Source organism: Triturus cristatus, chromosome 2_2 (assembly GCF_964204655.1).
Source record: "Triturus cristatus chromosome 2_2, aTriCri1.1, whole genome shotgun sequence".
Taxonomy (NCBI): Eukaryota; Metazoa; Chordata; class Amphibia; order Caudata; family Salamandridae; genus Triturus; species Triturus cristatus.
The window spans coordinates 22119262-22136551 of record NC_140582.1 but is presented as its reverse complement, the minus strand read 5'-3'; the positions used below and the strand labels follow the sequence as shown (position 1 = coordinate 22136551).

Here is a 17290-nt window from a genome sequence, read left to right as displayed (position 1 = left end):
ATGCAGGACTCCGAACTAGGTTGAAGTCACCCCCCCACAGTGGGTGGCCCTCACCATAGCTGCCCACTGTGTCCGCAAGCGATGTAAAAAATTCTGGGTTATCAAAATTTGGGCCATATATATTAACAAGTAAATCCATACCCTTCCCACTACACCTAGAGAGTACGTATCTACCATCTGTATCAGTAAACAAGGGGCTGATGGTGAGTGCAGACCTAGGGTTGATCCAAGTGAAGCCAGCATCATGAATGTTACCTAACAGGCCTCTACAACGCTGCATAGGGGAATTAGTTTCTCGTAGAAGTGCCACATCGATATTGTGTCTCGTCAGATACAAGAGGACTTTACGGACCTTTCTATGATCATTCAGCCCTCGAACGTTCCACCGGACCGCTCTGTGTCTGCTGTGAGAACTCTACCGACCCCTTCACATGTGTACTAGGGTCAATTAGTGTAGCCATACTTCAGTGACGTGTGGTGCCATGATGTAATGCAACAAGTGAATTTGTCTAATATCATGTGTACTGCAGCATCTAAGTCTCAACAACCCCCCCCCCCGCCACATCAAGATCCCCCAACCAGGACCTGACAAAACAATACCCCTAGTTCCTCATGAAACAAAACATACATTGCAATGCTGTGAACCAAAAAGAAAGGGGAACTGTCCCACCCGCCAAAAGCAACAATGACAAAAAACTCAAGTGTCTGTAACACGCGTAGGCGGAGGTTACCAACTGTGTCTCATCGTCCAAAACGGGCAACAATCTCCGACCCTCCACATTCTAAAAAAACATATTTGAAGCTTTAACCAAAGGCTCACGCACCCCGGCTATGTAATATCCGTGTAACACAATGCACAGCACGCTGAGTCCCTCTATCAAAAATTAAAGGGGCAGGCCGGAGCAATCGGCATATGTTAAAGGAAAAAAACATAATCATGCAACGTGAAGTGCCACAAAAATGACCCTGCCCCACAATAAGGATGTTAACTTCAACAGACTGATTGCGCAAGGCACTTCCCACCATTATACAAATCTTATCTGAGCATCCAACGAAAAGTTCAGTCCTGTTCATCCAATGAGCCGCCAACCGCTCCAGACAAGGCCTCCGCTTCTTTGCCCAGTCCTTTATGGCTTTTTGCAGCATCTTAGGGTCCGTGAAGATATGCGACCTGCCCTGGCGATGACACGCAGGCGTGCTGGATACAGCATTGCGTAATTAATGTTTTGATCTCTTATCTGTTTCTTAAGTGCCACAGACTGGCGACGTGCCTCATGCACCTTCACGGTAAAGTCTGGAAAGATGGCAAGTGTAGATCCCTCGCAGTTCAAAGTCAGTTTCTACCCTGCGATTCTTAACGCTGCGTCTCTATCTCGATAGTTGAGTAGCTTTGCTATTATGGGCCTCGGAGGAGCTCCAGGTGCTGGGCGTGGGCCCAATGAGCGGTGTGCTTGCTCAACCACAAACATGGGCGAGAAGACGTACGAACCGAGCAGCGTGATCAGCAGTTTCTCGATGAACTGCTCCATATTGCCAGTCAAGGTCGATTCCGGCAGGCCAATGATTCGCAGGTTACTTCTCCGAGACCACGCCACCACGTCCTCCGTCTTGTCCAGCAGCACCTGTAGCATTCGATCCATACCTTTGTGGTCGGTGTCCATAACAGTCCGTGTTTCCTTAATCTCAGTGATGCGCCGTTCCGCCATGTCAAGGCGTTCAGCCTGCTTGTCCATCCTTTCAGACATCCGGTACATGCGGTAAGAAAGGGAGTCAATCGCCGTACCCAATACCGTAAACGAGTTTTGAAGTCCTTTTTCCATTGAGGCCAGCACAGACTTAAGATCACCTTCATTCAACTAACATTCTCGCTCTTCATCATGTTCGTCTTCCCCGGCCGTCCGGGAACGGTGTGTGGATTTGTGTTGTTCAAAAGACAGCTTTTGCTGCGTTTTGTCAGTCCTGCCCATTGCAGCACGCCACAGTAGGACCTTTCAGGACCGGAAGGAGCAGCACCACAACAACTAGGAATTAAGCACTGCGGATCAGAGTTAGGCTAAGCCAGGTGGGGCAGCAAGTGATCACAGTTCGTTATGTCCCACTCAGCGGCGGCAGTCCAGCACACCAAACAGCGCAAAGGGCACACAGCTGTCAAGAGCAGGCGTCTCCGCAGCCCCAGGCTCTACTAATCACTCCGCAGAGGGGCTCGTATAACTCGGTGTATCACCTGTAGATGAAAGCTCCCAGACAACCAGGGCAGAGGGCACCAAACCCAAAAACCCCTGAAGTGTAGCGTGTGGCCCAAATGAGCAACTGTGGCTTCCGCAGCAGAAGGGGGGATGGGACCGTTGCGGCCACAGGACCAGACGACCAGCGCAATCAGCAATCAGCAGCAGGTGGTGATAAATCCAGGCTGCGCTGTGTAGGTCATATCCCAGTGAGCAAAGGGGAGGGAAATATTAAAGTTGAGGCGCTCCCCCCTGTCAGCAGTACTTTACAGGGCACAGCAATAAAGATAAAACCAACAGGTTCTCACCGCCGGATCACCAAAGCCTGGGGTGCGCTCAAGGGCAGGCTCGCCTCGCGCGTCTCTCCTCCAGTCCGAAATCCCCCATGGGCCCCCGCCGCAGAGCACAATCCTCAGCAGAGTCCAGCAGAACGGGCACTCCGTCAGCTCTCCGCCGCACACTGCAAGCTGGGGCCGGGCGACCCGCATCGCTGGCGTCTTCACTCGTGCAGCGGCAGATTCAAATGGAGCAATTTGCGTTCAGGGGGCACCGGTCGGGACGCCCTTCTCGGAAGCGCGTCCGGTCGGCCTGCAGCTGAAATTCAATCCGGGGATCAGCAGCCTAATGCGTTCACCGCTCGAGCACCGCTCGAGCACACGCAGCACTCCACGGCCACCTTTTCACTCCGCTGCCGGATTACACCATCGGAAAGCGGCGCCTCTCAGACGTGCAAGCTGTAGTTTTGCGGGGTCATGTCCCCGGACAAATGCAGGATTCTAGCCGGATAGTTTATTGGAAATGCGGAGCTACTCGATCAGGCAGCCATCTATGGCGCCGGCAAGCTCCGCCCCCCGGCCTCCAGATATTTGACTTAAGCAGCAAGTCTGAGAGTACACACTGAGCACAATAGTGCATCTAATATAGGGACAACGGAGTAGGATCTCTTAAATAGTGGCGTAACGAAATTTTAAGGGCCCCCCTGCATTGTACACGGAGGGGCCCCTCTCCGGATTTAAAAAGGAGCGCTCAGGTTTTAGTACTGTGCTGAGGGGGCCCCCTGTAGCTCGCAGCCCCCCTGCACCGCAGGGGATGCGGGGGCCTGTGTTACGCCCCTGCTCTTAAAGGTTTCTGGGCACAAACACAAATTACAAGTATACAAAAAGCATAAACTAGGCAGAATACAACAATAATGACTGATGTCAAAGTGGGGGGGGGGTCACAATATTTCCACGTATTTAATTACACAGAAGAGCCCTTAATTAATCTTATGCTTACTGAAAACGACCAACGTTGCTACTATTACAATCTGTCTACAATGGTTAGCAACATTAACACTGTAAAAAAAAAACTATGACGATTGCCACATACAAAGCAGTAGAGAGGCCCCATATTTCAGAAAGATGCGCATCATTATTGTCATTTTAACTCTGGTCACCAGAGCCACTGTGCACCATCCCATTTGGTGTATTATTGCATGAATAAAATTGCTACTTTTGCAACTATGCTTCATCTAATCATTCTCTGGCTGACTCTTTTCTACTTCTACTAATATGTATTTGGTAGAGGATTGAAATGTACACCATGGGTGTTCACTTTGAACACAGTGCAGAGCCAATGTGATTTTTTCATCTTGCAGGACAAAATAGCCTACACTTTTTAATATCCCCTACCCACTTCGAGGACATCTTAATTTGTTTTAGGGGTGGGTGTGTGTGTTTTATCTTTCTTATCTCGAAACAACCAGGAAAAGCACACTGTCTGCCTGTTGAGGTGATAACAGCGGTCCATCCAAGAGCCCTTTTATTATGTACCATAACTCATAACCTAAATCTGATGGGTAGTTAGGCATCCTAGCCATAAATCTCTATTGAAGAACAATACAATCAATACAAATATGCATTCAAGGAATCAAGACTATTACTGGTGCAGAGGCGTTATTAGACAAGTGCAATAAAGAGACAACACACATAGTAATGCGGACATATGCAATCTGCTAACAAATATGCTGACATGGAGTTTTAAACATTTACATGGAGAGACAGTTGTCGCAGTGTCGCCACCCTTGTTTCCAATAAAAACGTTCCAACAAACAAGTATTTTGTTACTGTCAAATGTTATCGCCACATCAGCTGCACAAAATATTTTTTTAATTGGGAATATTATGCTGTATCTTGGCAAAAAACATACCAGCAGCAGAAACCTGTGCTTGAGGTGCTTGTTGGGCTGAATACAACCATACTGTGGACCCTCGTTATAGATTGTTCCTGTGGGGTCAAAGAAAGGCACATATCCGTCTTTTCCAGTGCAGAGGTACACCTTCTCCAGTTGCAGCTTGTAGGCAGAGTTCAGATTCTGGTCGGGATTCCACAGTACACGGCCATATAGGGTTTGACCTGTGGGGAGTAAGTCACAAGGTGATGCATTTTAGATAAAATAAGGGAATAAACACCTGTCAATTGATAACATTATATTGATTGTGCAAGATCAATAAGCTCACAATTACCAGTTGCTGAGATCCTTTTTTTTATAACCAACTTTATCGAAGGTTTTGCGGCAAGACACATTCTATCCCATGGCAAAAGAGAAAACTGTGTGCATATAACAATACTTCAAGCCCAGACATCAATATTGCAAAACAGTATAGAATCACATTGACAGTAAATAGCTACACCCACCCCCCACCCCTCCATATTTGGTCACGTTTCTGAGGACAGCCACGAGCCTCAAAAACCAGCTTTTCCTGGTGCGCACACAAGTCCACCCCCCCTACACCAGCACCTGTTTGCTGCTTCCAGGTACGAGCCACATCTCTTTTAGCGACTATACAGGCCACCCCCCAAGAAGACTCTCTCAGCACAGGCCCCCAAATAGCTCCACCAACCAAAACAGCACATTCTAGGGTGTGAGTTCCAAGGTGCATCCCACATCATAGGAAAACACCCGACCCACTCCCTTTCAGAAGGGCCTAAACACTGGACAGTGCCGTGCTATATGGAAAAAATCTGCTGCCGGAAGCGTGCATCTCGCACAAATGGCAGGGGCATTGGGGAGTAAGCAATGTAAACGCTGCGGGGTGAGGTATGTTGGTTGTACGTAGTTAAATTGAACCATATGCAACTGAGATAAAATCACCAGCTCTCAGGGCGCCATACAGGCCTCCCTTCATTTATCTTCATCCGGTTCTCCCACCTCCACATATCCCATTCAAGGCAGTCAGTGGCATGGATTACCCCCGAGTGATAGATCACACAGATGGCCCCCTTACACAGATGCCCAAAGAAAACCTTCGCCTCAAGCAGACTATACTCTGGTAGTGAAGCGTCTGGTAGTGAAGAGTCCGGGAGATCATGGACCTGGAGGGCGTGGCGTAATTGGAGGTAACAAGAGAACTGTTGTAGAAAAGTGCCCCTTTTTTGCATCGTTTACCCCCCTCTTTTTACCTGACACATGATGCACTTTGACTTGGTGTGCCCTGGGTCCCTGCCAATCAGGTTCCCACAACCTGTGTTCTACTGCAAAGCTGTACCTTTGTACCAACAATTGACACATCTCTGGCTAAAGGTAAGCCCCTTGTAAAAGGTACCATGGGTACTAAGGGCAATATGATCAGGGAAGGCCTCTAAGGGCTGCAGCACCTATTGTGCCACTCTTAAAGACCCTGTACCTTAACACCCACACACTGCAGGCTGCATGTTTTGGTGCAGGGAAAAGTGAAGAGTCGACATAGCAACCCACTGCCTGGGGCCTAGGTAAGTCACCCCTCTAACAGGGTGCACTAGTCCTAAGTTAAGATTACAGTGGCATGAGCCCCGTACCCCTACAGTGTCTAAGTCTAATCTTAGACATTGTAAGTGTAGTAAAGCCATAAAGAGTATCTAGTCAGGGAGTTTGTCATTACGAACTCCACAGCTCCATACTGGCTTTACTAAAACCTGGGAAGTTTGGTAGCAAACTTCTCAGCACATTAAACCCAAACAATGCCAGTGTGGGATTTAATGTAAACTGCACTCATAGGGCATCTATGAGATGCCCCCTATAAAACGACCAGCCATAGTGTGGTTCCTGAAATGCTGCCACGTTCCTCTCAGGTCACAGTACCAATCACAGACACACAGGTGCATCTCCAAAGCTTGTCAGCTTGCTGGCTCAAGGGAGCCTTTTAAACAGAATGGGGGTTGGGAGCACACTGCCTCACATCCCAGCACAGTTCGCCCCTCTGCAGCATTGTAAATGTAGTACACAGTTCATGCTTATTTCAAAATTATCTGGAGTGCCTGAGAGTGGCACTGTGACCTGAGAGGACATTGGTAGCATTTTCAGCAAACCCAGATGATTTTTCTTTGCTATCTAATACTGCTGCTCTGTACTGATGAAGGGCTCAACCCAGAAACATGTGTCTAGAGATATACAGCAATGCCTGCACCAACTTTGGTGGAAAACTACAGCTAATTTTGAAATAAGCATGAACTGTGTAATACATTTACCAGGATGCAAAGGGGCGAACTGTGCTGGGATGTGAGGCATGGAGTTTTGGAGTCCATAATGACCAACTCCCAGACCATATACTCTTTATAGCCAGAGATGTGACAATTGGGGGTACAAAGGTACAGCTTTGGGAAAGAATACAGGCCCTGGGTACCCGATTGGCAGGGACCCAGGGCAAGCCAAGTCAAAGTGCATATTGTGTCGAGCAAAAAGTGAGAGTAACCTTGCAAAAAGAGGCACTTTCCTACAGTTCGTGAATGGCTGCCTGCCATTTGCCACCACCAGACATGTTTCTGGACCCCTGGGTAGAGGGCCTCCGCTCTCTGGGTACAGAAACAAAGCCCATCCTGGTGTGAGGTGTAATGCCACCACCCTCAGGATAGGCTGGGTCCACAAAGGGGAAGTTTCAAAGGCCTGCCTTTGTTAGATGAACCGGCCTTTTGCTGCCCCCAGCATCTGGCTCCCACCGGTTCTGACCCCCCACTTTAAGCGGGCGAATCAGCGGGTGTTGGACCCGGCCTCGTGGCGTGGTCCTTAACCCCGTGGATTGTGCCCGTTCCCCGCCCCGGCCTTCACGGGCCACCCTTCTGAACTGCTCCGAGGCCCTTCATCCTGAGCTGCACGAGGTCGCATACCCCTCGTGGCTCCGCCATCTTGTTGGCATCCACGTGACTCTGTGCACCAGCCAGCGCGACCCCGCTCAACCCGGCCTCGACCCCAGCGAAGCCCCGACATCGAGGCACCACGAACTGGCCAGGGGGTGCCGCAGGAACCATTCATCGCCCCCGGCGGAGGACAGTATCGATGGGACCCCCAACTGTCCTCCCCTCTCGAGGTGTGATCGCCCTGCAACTCCCTTGGGCCTGGCGCCTCTCCTGCTGGGCGTCTGGCCACCTCCACCCGGCCTCTCCGCCCCCCCGGGCGCCTGGGTCCGGACATCAAAGGGCTCCAGACCTATATCTGGGGCGACCCCGCCACAGATCGGCAGTTGTATCCCGGAGTCGAGAGCCCTGCTGATTGAATCGCGGCTGACCCTACGGAGAAGAACTCTTGTCGGAACCATCACGAGCCCTGCTGACTGCGTCGCGGCTCCTTCTTGTGAACCCTTTGAAGCCACCTGGAACATCGGAGCCCTGCTGACGCTGTCGCGGCCCAACCTCGCTGAAACCTCCCTCGGAGCCCTGCTGACGACGTCGCGGCTCGAGCTGAGCAGAAACCATCTTGAGAGCCCTGCTGATTGGATCGCGGCTCTCCACGAACTGTACGCCGGAGCCCTGCTGACGCCGTCGCGGCTCGACCCCTCCGAGATCCGGAGGTCCTCCAGCTTGAGGATAAGAACTGGGCCCCGGGTACCCTCGTACCGCACTCCTGCCAAAGACTGTCCCGCTACCCCTACCCTTCCAAAGAGACACTGAGACTTTTGGTGGATCCCTCGATCCCTTCGTGTAAATATTGACCTCGTAACCTTTTTATTGCTGATAAAGAATTGCTTGTCGTGAGACAACCTCCTTGAGTCCTGTGTGGTGGTGTTACTGTGCTAGTACGTGATAGGAGAAGGATCTCTCAGGGGACTTCTCGGCAGCGCTCAGCTACTTCGTACAGTGTGAGGGCCCCCCCTTGGTGGTCTCGCCGACTCCTCGGGGTCCGCCTTCCAACATTTGGTGGCCAGCGACGGGATCCGAGCCGAACGCAGTACGTACTAGCCAGTACCCACTAGCTACCCATCCAAACGAACAGTAATCATGAGCAGCCAGGAAAACAACGCGACAATGGAGTTCCAGCCCGAACGGCTGGAGGAATATACGCACAAAGAGTTAAAACAGTTCTGCAAAGACAAAGGCATTGCAACCACCGGCCTAGGTACCAAAGAGGAGATGCAGAAAGCTCTGAGGTCATGGCTGGAGGCCGGGGCAAGCCCCTCCCAGGAAGAAGGTCCCTTGCCCCTGACTGAGACCACATCAACTGCACTGACTCCGGCAACCGGAGGAAGAAAGAGCCTAGAAACCGGCCTCTCCGAAGAAGAAATACGAGAGCGGGAGAAGGTCCGGAACCACGAGCTAGAGCTCGCACGACTGCGGCTGGACGGCGAACTCCAGCTGGCAGAAAAGAAACTGGCCCTAGAGCAGCTACGGCCTCAAGAGGAGATAGAGGAGAAGAGACGACACCGGGAGTTGGAGGAAAAGAAACTGACCCTTGAGCACGAGCGCAGTCTCAAGGAGCTCGAAATCAAGGCCAAGAACGGAGGGACCAACACCCCCAGTACTAGAGACACTCTACCGCCTTCCGAGACCAAGGTACATATCCCGAAAGAGGTCGTCAAGGAGTACTACAAGAATGACGACATCCAACAATGGTTCAAGGCCTACGAGGTGGCCATGACCTCTCATCGGGTGCCCCGAAAAGACTGGGGCGCGGGCCTGTGGGGGCGGTTCCTGATTGAGGGTCGAGACACGCTGCTCCAGCTGCCGGAGGAGGTGATGACCTCCTACGATCACATGAAGGAGGCCCTGCTCACCCGCTACGGGCTAACCGCGGAAATGTACCGCCAGCGGTTCAGAGACTGCAGGAAAATCCCGGGTACCACATGGGTGGAATATGTGGACTTTTTCAGTCGGGCCCTAGAAGGGTGGATCAAAGGTAGCAAAGTAACCACCTACGGGCAGCTGGTCGACCTCATCGTGTGGGAACATCTCTCCAACAATTGCTTCGTGGAACTGAGACAGCACCTCCTCGACAGCAAAATGACCGACCCACGAAAACTCGCTGTCGAGGCCGATCGATGGGTCAACTCCCGGGTCCCCCGGAACTCAATGGGGGGAGTACCAGAGGAACCCCACCGGACCCCCCCGCCAGCGCGGTGGAGGGGGAGGGCCGAACAGGAACCGAGACCCTCCCGCCGGGGCCCCCAGGAGCCCCCCTCGAGGGCCACCGCAGCAACAACTCTCCCCGAGCCTAGCCCGAAGGGGGGCGCCCCTGGCCAGACCCGGTCCACGGCCACCAGTAACGTGCTACGGCTGCCAACAAACCGGACACTATGCCAGCGATCCGGTCTGCCCCCTGAACCGAAGAAACGGGGCCGGCGGGCCCCCGCCCCGACAGCTGGCGGCCGCCGCCCTGGGAGAAGGAGAAGAGGAAGAGGAGACCCTCGACCGAGGGACCACTGAATGGGAGCCGGCAGCCATGTCCCTGGTCTGCCTGGGTAGCCGAGAAATGGTACCCTGCACCCCCATCCCAAGCAACACCCAGAAGTACCGGCAGCAGGTCACGGTCAATGGACAACGGGCCGAAGCCCTTCGTGACACCGGCGCCAGTGTCACCGCTGTCCGCTGCCACCTGGTGACCCCTGAACAGATTCTACCGAATGTGCTGTGCCCCGTCCGGACGGCCGACAACAGTGAAAGCCTGTGCCAGATGGCCCTGGTCCCCTTCGAGTGGGGAGGGGTGACGGGCCTGCTGAAGGTGACAGTACGCGACGACGCCCCTGTCGACTGCCTCCTGGGGAACGACTTGGAGAGTTCCCCCTGGGCTCAAGTAGAGCGACGAGAGCACCTCCGAATGCTGGGACTATCTGACTGGGCCTGCGCCATCACCCGGTCCATGACTGCCCGGCCCCCCGCTCATCCTCGGCCTCCGGGGCCGCCCAGCCCGAGGGGCTCGCATCCCCTCCCGCCAGCAGCGAGGAGGAGGCGGACACCGACCCTGGACCTAGTGAATCCTCCCCCGAAGAGATGGCTTCCCCGTGCGCCCTACCAGAGCTGACACAATGGCGACACGAAGGGGGCCCCACCCGGGAGCAGTTCCAACAAGAGCAGCAGTCCTGCCCCACTCTCGAAGGGGTCCGCCAACAAGCATCCGCCCAAACCAACGGGGACCAGACCGGCACCCACTGGGTCTACTGGGCCGAGGGCCTGCTATACAGTGAGCAGAAAGTGGCAGAACTCGGGGCCAGCCGAGTGTTGGTGGTCCCCCTCCGCTTCCGGGAGTTCCTGCTCAACCTGGCACATGATGTGCCCCTCGCCGGACATTTGGGGCAAGACAAAACGTACAGCCGTCTGGTGACCCACTACTACTGGCCCCGGATGCGGAGAGACGTGGACAACCACTGCCGGTCCTGCCAGACCTGCCAAGCCAGCGGGAAGACGGGGGGTCGGGTCAAGGCCCCCCTCCAACCCTTTCCAGCCGTCAGCACCCCGTTCGAACGGGTCGGAATCGATATCGTGGGGCCCCTGGACCCCCAGACCGCCCTGGGCCACCGCTTCATCCTGGTCCTCGTGGACCACGCCACCAGGTACCCGGAGGCGGTCCCGCTAAGAACTATAACGGCCCCCGTGGTAGGCCGGGCCTTAATGGGGATCTTCTCCCGAGTGGGATTTCCCCGCGAAGTGGTGAGCGACAGAGGCACGAACTTTATTTCCAGATACATGCGGTCCCTGTGGCAGCAGTGCGGGGTCACATACAAGTTCACGACCCCCTATCACCCTCAGGGGAACGGACTGGTTGAGCGGTTCAACAGAACATTAAAGGGAATGATCCAGGGCCTGGAAGAGCCCCTCAGGCGGAGATGGGATGTCCTGCTGCCGTGCCTCCTGTTTGCCTATCGGGAGGTCCCGCAGAAGTCCCTGGGGTTCAGCCCGTTTGAACTATTGTATGGACACCCGGTCCGCGGACCGCTCAGCCTGGTCAAGGAGGGCTGGGAGATGAAGCCCCAAGGCGCCCCTCCTGACATCTACCGATACCTCCTGACCCTCCGAAACCAGACCCGCAAGTTCCCAGCCATGGCCGAAGCCAACCTCGAGGCCAGCCAGGAGGACATGAAGCGGTGGTACGATCGGAACTCCTCTACCATAGAATTCGAGCCAGGTCAGAAAGTATGGGTCATGGCCCCGGTTGAACCCGGCGCCCTCCAGGACAAGTGGACCGGGCCCTTCAAGGTAGTGGAGAAGAAAAGTCCCGTCACCTACCTGGTCGACCTGGAGTCCCCCCGGAACCCCCTCCGGGTCCTACATGCTAACAGGCTAAAACCCCACTTTGCCCGGACCGAACTGAGCCTGCTACTAGCGACCGACGAGGGGGGCGAGGACGACTCCGAGCCCCTGCCCGACCTCTTGCAGTCCAACGTCCATGATGGATCGATCGAAGGTGTCCAACTCGCCTCTTCCCTGACTCCGGAACAGCGCAACGACTGCCAGCAACTGCTGCGGGACTACGCAGCCCTCTTCTCCCTCACCCCGGGGGTGACCCACTGGTGCGTCCACGAAGTCGACACCGGGGAGAGCCCCCCCGTGCGACACAGAGCCTACCTGGTACCCGACCGAGTGCAGGCCTGCATCCAGGCCGAAGTAACGAAGATGCTGGCCCTGGGGGTCATCGAACCCTCCGACAGCCCGTGGGCCAGTCCTGTCGTCCTGGTGCCAAGGGCCGCAGCTCCCGGCCACCCCCCCAGAGTTACCATTCTGCGTGGACTTCCGAGCCCTGAATGCAGTGACCAAGACGGACGCCCACCCTATACCCCGGGCCGACGAACTCATCGACCGCCTAGGGGCCGCTCGCTACTTGAGCACGCTGGACCTCACCGCCGGGTACTGGCAAATCCAGCTCACCCCCGGCGCCCAAGAAAGATCCGCCTTTTCGACCCCGGATGGGCATTACCACTTTCGGGTGATGCCCTTCGGAATGAAGAACGCCCCGGCCACTTTCCAAAGACTGGTGAACAAGGTTTTGGCCGGGCTTGAGGCCTTCAGCGCGGCCTACCTAGATGACATTGCCGTGTACAGCAACCACTGGGCAGAGCACCTCCTTCACATAAAGCCGTCCTGGCCGCCCTCCAGCGGGCCGGGCTCACAATCAAGGCCAGCAAATGCCAGATCGGCCACGGATCCGTGACCTACCTGGGCCATCAAGTGGGGAGCGGGCAGGTGGCCCCTCTCCAACCGAAAATAGATGCCATCCAGGCCTGGGAACCCCCCACTACCCAGACCGCTGTCCGGGCCTTCCTGGGTCTCACCGGATACTACCGGCGGTTTATCCGGGACTATGGGAGCATTGTTGGCCCCCTCACAGAGCTAACGTCCAAAAAGCAGCCCAAGAAGGTGCACTGGACACCCCGCTGCCAAGCAGCCTTCGACACCCTAAAGACAGCAATGTGTACTGCCCCGGTGCTGCAGGCCCCTGACTACAATAGGGAGTTCGTGTTGCAGACGGACGCCTCCGAGTATGGGATCGGGCCGTCCTGTCCCAAGCCGATGAAAAGGGGCTCGACCGACCAGTGGCCTTCATCAGCCGACGGCTACTGCCCCGAGAGCAACGATGGAGCACCATCGAGCGTGAGGCCTTCGCTGTAGTGTGGGCCCTCAAGAAGCTCCAGCCCTACCTCTTTGGTAGCCACTTCCGGGTCCAGACCGACCACCGGCCCCTGCGGTGGTTAATGCAAATGCGGGGCGAGAACCCCAAGCTGCTGCGGTGGTCCATCTCGCTACAAGGGATGGACTTTGACGTTGAACACCGGCCCGGCAATGACCACGCCAACGCCGACGGCCTGTCCCGCTTCTTCCGCCTTGACGAGGAGAATCCCCAAGGAGATGGGTGACTCTCCATGCCTTCGGCTGGGGGGGGACGCCTGTTGGACCCGGCCTCGTGGCGTGGTCCTTAACCCCGTGGATTGTGCCCGTTCCCCGCCCCGGCCTTCACGGGCCACCCTTCTGAACTGCACCGAGGCCCTTCATCCTGAGCTGCACGAGGTCGCATACCCCTCGTGGCTCCGCCATCTTGTTGGCATCCACGTGACTCTGTGCACCAGCCAGCGCGACCCCGCTCAACCCGGCCTCGACCCCAGCGAAGCCCCGACATCGAGGCACCACGAACTGGCCAGGGGGTGCCGCAGGAACCATTCATCGCCCCCGGCGGAGGACAGTATCGATGGGACCCCCAACTGTCCTCCCCTCTCGAGGTGTGATCGCCCTGCAACTCCCTTGGGCCTGGCGCCTCTCCTGCTGGGCGTCTGGCCACCTCCACCCGGCCTCTCCGCCCCCCCCGGGCGCCTGGGTCCGGACATCAAAGGGCTCCAGACCTATTATCTGGGGCGACCCCGCCACAGATCGGCAGTTGTATCCCGGAGTCGAGAGCCCTGCTGATTGAATCGCGGCTGACCCTACGGAGAAGAACTCTTGTCGGAACCATCACGAGCCCTGCTGACTGCGTCGCGGCTCCTTCTTGTGAACCCTTTGAAGCCACCTGGAACATCGGAGCCCTGCTGACGCTGTCGCGGCCCAACCTCGCTGAAACCTCCCTCGGAGCCCTGCTGACGACGTCGCGGCTCGGGCTGAGCAGAAACCATCTTGAGAGCCCTGCTGATTGGATCGCGGCTCTCCACGAACTGTACGCCGGAGCCCTGCTGACGCCGTCGCGGCTCGACCCCTCCGAGATCCGGAGGTCCTCCAGCTTGAGGATAAGAACTGGGCCCCGGGTACCCTCGTACTGCACTCCTGCCAAAGACTGTCCCGCTACCCCTACCCTTCCAAAGAGACACTGAGACTTTTGGTGGATCCCTCGATCCCTTCGTGTAAATATTGACCTCGTAACCTTTTTATTGCTGATAAAGAATTGCTTGTCGTGAGACAACCTCCTTGAGTCCTGTGTGGTGGTGTTACTGTGCTAGTACGTGATAGGAGAAGGATCTCTCAGGGGACTTCTCGGCAGCGCTCGGCTACTTCGTACAGTGTGAGGGCCCCCCTTGGTGGTCTCGCCGACTCCTCGGGGTCCGCCTTCCAACAGCGGGGTAACAAGTTGGGGTGGCAGAGGTGTGGTTAAGCACACATCTCAGTAGACTCGATCTTGAAGATGAGGGGACCCAGCCAACCAGAGAGAGGCTCATGACCACCCTTCCACTGGAGGGTGGCAAAATAGGGGGTGTAGTCACCCCAGTGAACTAACCTACTGGTCCAAACCTGCACACCCCTGTAAGGCCCCTAAATTAAGGATTTTAGGGGCAACCCTGAAACTTGTCTCCTCAGATTGAAGAGGAAGAAGAGGACGACTACTGCTTTGGCTCCAGACATACCGGTCTGTCCTGACTTTGACCTGCACCCATTGAAACCCGGGCATGTCCAGCAGCAGCAGCCATCCAGAACCTGGAGGGCCTGCCCTGCCTTCATAAACAGACTCTGTATCCCATGAGCATTGGATCTGCTCAACCAAAGGCTCCAACCCACAACCTGGATCCAGCCGAATCTGCAGTTCTGCACTACTCTGCACCTGATGCTCACGGCCCGAGTTAGAGTGGTCCAACAACACAAGGAGGTCTCCCCAGCGATCCTGACTTGGGATATGGTGATCCCCGACCTGCCTCGACTTTCTACCAGACGCCTACAGCCTCATCCTGAGGGGTCCCCCCAACCGCAACCAAAGCTGGTAAGAATACCTGACGCCCAAAGACACCCCTGCACCAGATGCCTTACGGCCTTGAATGGCCCAACTGAAAGTGTCCAGGAATCCATCAACCCTCCAACTTACCTCTCTTGCCAGTGGTCTCCTCAGGAATCCTCCTTGACCGAGCCTGCAACACTTCTTTCGTACCAGAGATCTTCCCTTAAACCAACAGGGATCCCGATGTCTTCTTGGCACCCTGCAACCGACTGCCTCCGTGCCGCTGGTTGTGCCACTCTTGTGCGGATTGTTGGTCCTTGCAGTGCTGATCTGAACCCAAGAAGCTTTATTCCCACAACCGAGTGGCCTGCCTATGAGCTGCCCCTGACCGAAGGGCCCCTAACCACACTGACTAATTTTTGGCCCTTGCACTCTGCATCTGGCCGCCCTTGTACCACTGGTAGTGCAACTTGAATGCCTCTGTGAACCTTCGTTCTAACCCCACAACAACTATTCTTGCAGGTCGTTTACTTACCTGCAAACCAATAACATTCTTTCTTTGCAAAGAAACTCATGTTGTGATTTTTCTTCCAAGAAATGTTCGAAGTGTTGATCTGACTTTTGTATGGAAAGCAAAGTCATTTTGCTTTGAACCTAGAATTGTCTTAATTACTTGTGTTTTGTAAGGTCCATGTTGTGGCATCTAGGCATATCACCCGAGTAGTCAAAGTAACGGAAAAATAATCTAAAAAGTAATCTAAAAGTAATCAAAGTAATCTCAATATATCCTGAACGGTTTTAAAAGCAAATACAAACCTGTAATAATTTCAGTTTTAACCACAACTGCATTTCTGTGTACAGCCTTGCATTTGAAAGTATATTTTACCTACCTGTGCCAAGTTCTGCTTGGTTCTAGAAATAAATCCTAAGGAAAATGCTACTTACCCAGTATGCATCTGTTCTTGGCATATAGAGCTGTAAAGCCATATGCTGTGCATAGATAGCCATCTAGTGTTGGGTCTGTATGTTTTTACTTTGTTTTTCTTCGAAGAAGTCCTTCCAGTCACGAGGTAGGTGACTCCTCCTTTCGGTGATAGTGCACATGGGCATCGACTCCATTGTTAGATTGTTTTCCCGTCAGAGGGAGATAATGTAGTTAGTAAGAGTAGTAAAAGGAGATGTCCATGAATGAATGTATCTAAGTAAGATGTTACTGCAACAGGTATGGGTACCCGGGGAGGCGGGTGGGTGCATATGACTCTACAGCTCTATGTGCCAAGAACAGATGCCTACTGGGTAAGTAGCATTTTCCGTTCGAGGCATATGAGCTGTAGATCATATGCTGTGCATAGACTATATAGCACATATCTCCCGAAGCGGTGGCTAACCTGTTTCTGTTGCAGTGGTCTAAAATAGTGTACGTAAAACTGCCTGGCCCACTCTAGCTTGTTGTCTTGCTAACACATCTACACAATAGTGTTTAGTGAATGTGTGAGGTGTAGAGCATGTTTCAGCGTTACATATGTCATCTATGGGTATATTTCCTAAGAATGCCATAGAAGCCCCCAGTTTGCTTGTAGAGTGTGCTCCAGGGGGAACTGTTAGTTAGTTTTGCTTTTGCATAGCATATTTAAATGCACGTGACTATCCACCTTGCAATACCTGATTTTAATATGGGATTGCCTTTGTGTGGTGGAGCAAAAGCGTCAAAAAGTTGATTTGTGTTACGGAAAGGTTTTGTCCTTTCTATGTAATAAAGCAATGCTCTCTTCACATCTAATGTGTGTAGGGCACGTTCTGCCACTGAATCTGGTTGAGGGAAGAACACAGGTAACTCAACAGATTGATTGATATGAAAAGCAGAAATTACTTTAGGAAGGAATTTAGGATTAGTCTGAAGAACCACTTTATTTTGGTGCATTTGTAACAAGCATTGGCATAGCCAATAGGTCTCGCCTTTAGGACCTTATAAGTGGTTAGCTATGCAACAGTTGATGTTGTTGCGCCAAGGATATTGTGCTGCATAACTAAATACTTATATAGTCCCAAAAGCGAGACCTATTGGCTATGCCAATGCTTGTTCTAAAATGTTTTTGTTCCTCAGAGATAGAGAAATCTTGCATTACTTTTTCTGCTAAGGTCCCTACAGATGGCAAACCAAAGTCAGCTGCCAGCTGAACAAGCTTAACTGCTTGCTCTTTGTTACCTCTCTGCTTGGT

At 53.9% G+C, this 17290-nt stretch overlaps 1 protein-coding gene across 2 annotated transcripts in view; it reads right to left on the bottom strand.

The window, feature by feature from the left end:
• The window catches only part of FRAS1 (Fraser extracellular matrix complex subunit 1), a 1553355-nt gene that overhangs the window by 159051 nt on the left and 1377014 nt on the right, over nt 1–17290 (bottom strand). For both annotated transcript variants that reach the window (XM_085640947.1, XM_085640945.1), the window contains exon 25: nt 4413–4618. In XM_085640947.1, the coding sequence (XP_085497073.1) occupies nt 4413–4618 (206 nt within the window). The remainder of the gene's footprint in view (nt 1–4412; nt 4619–17290) is intronic.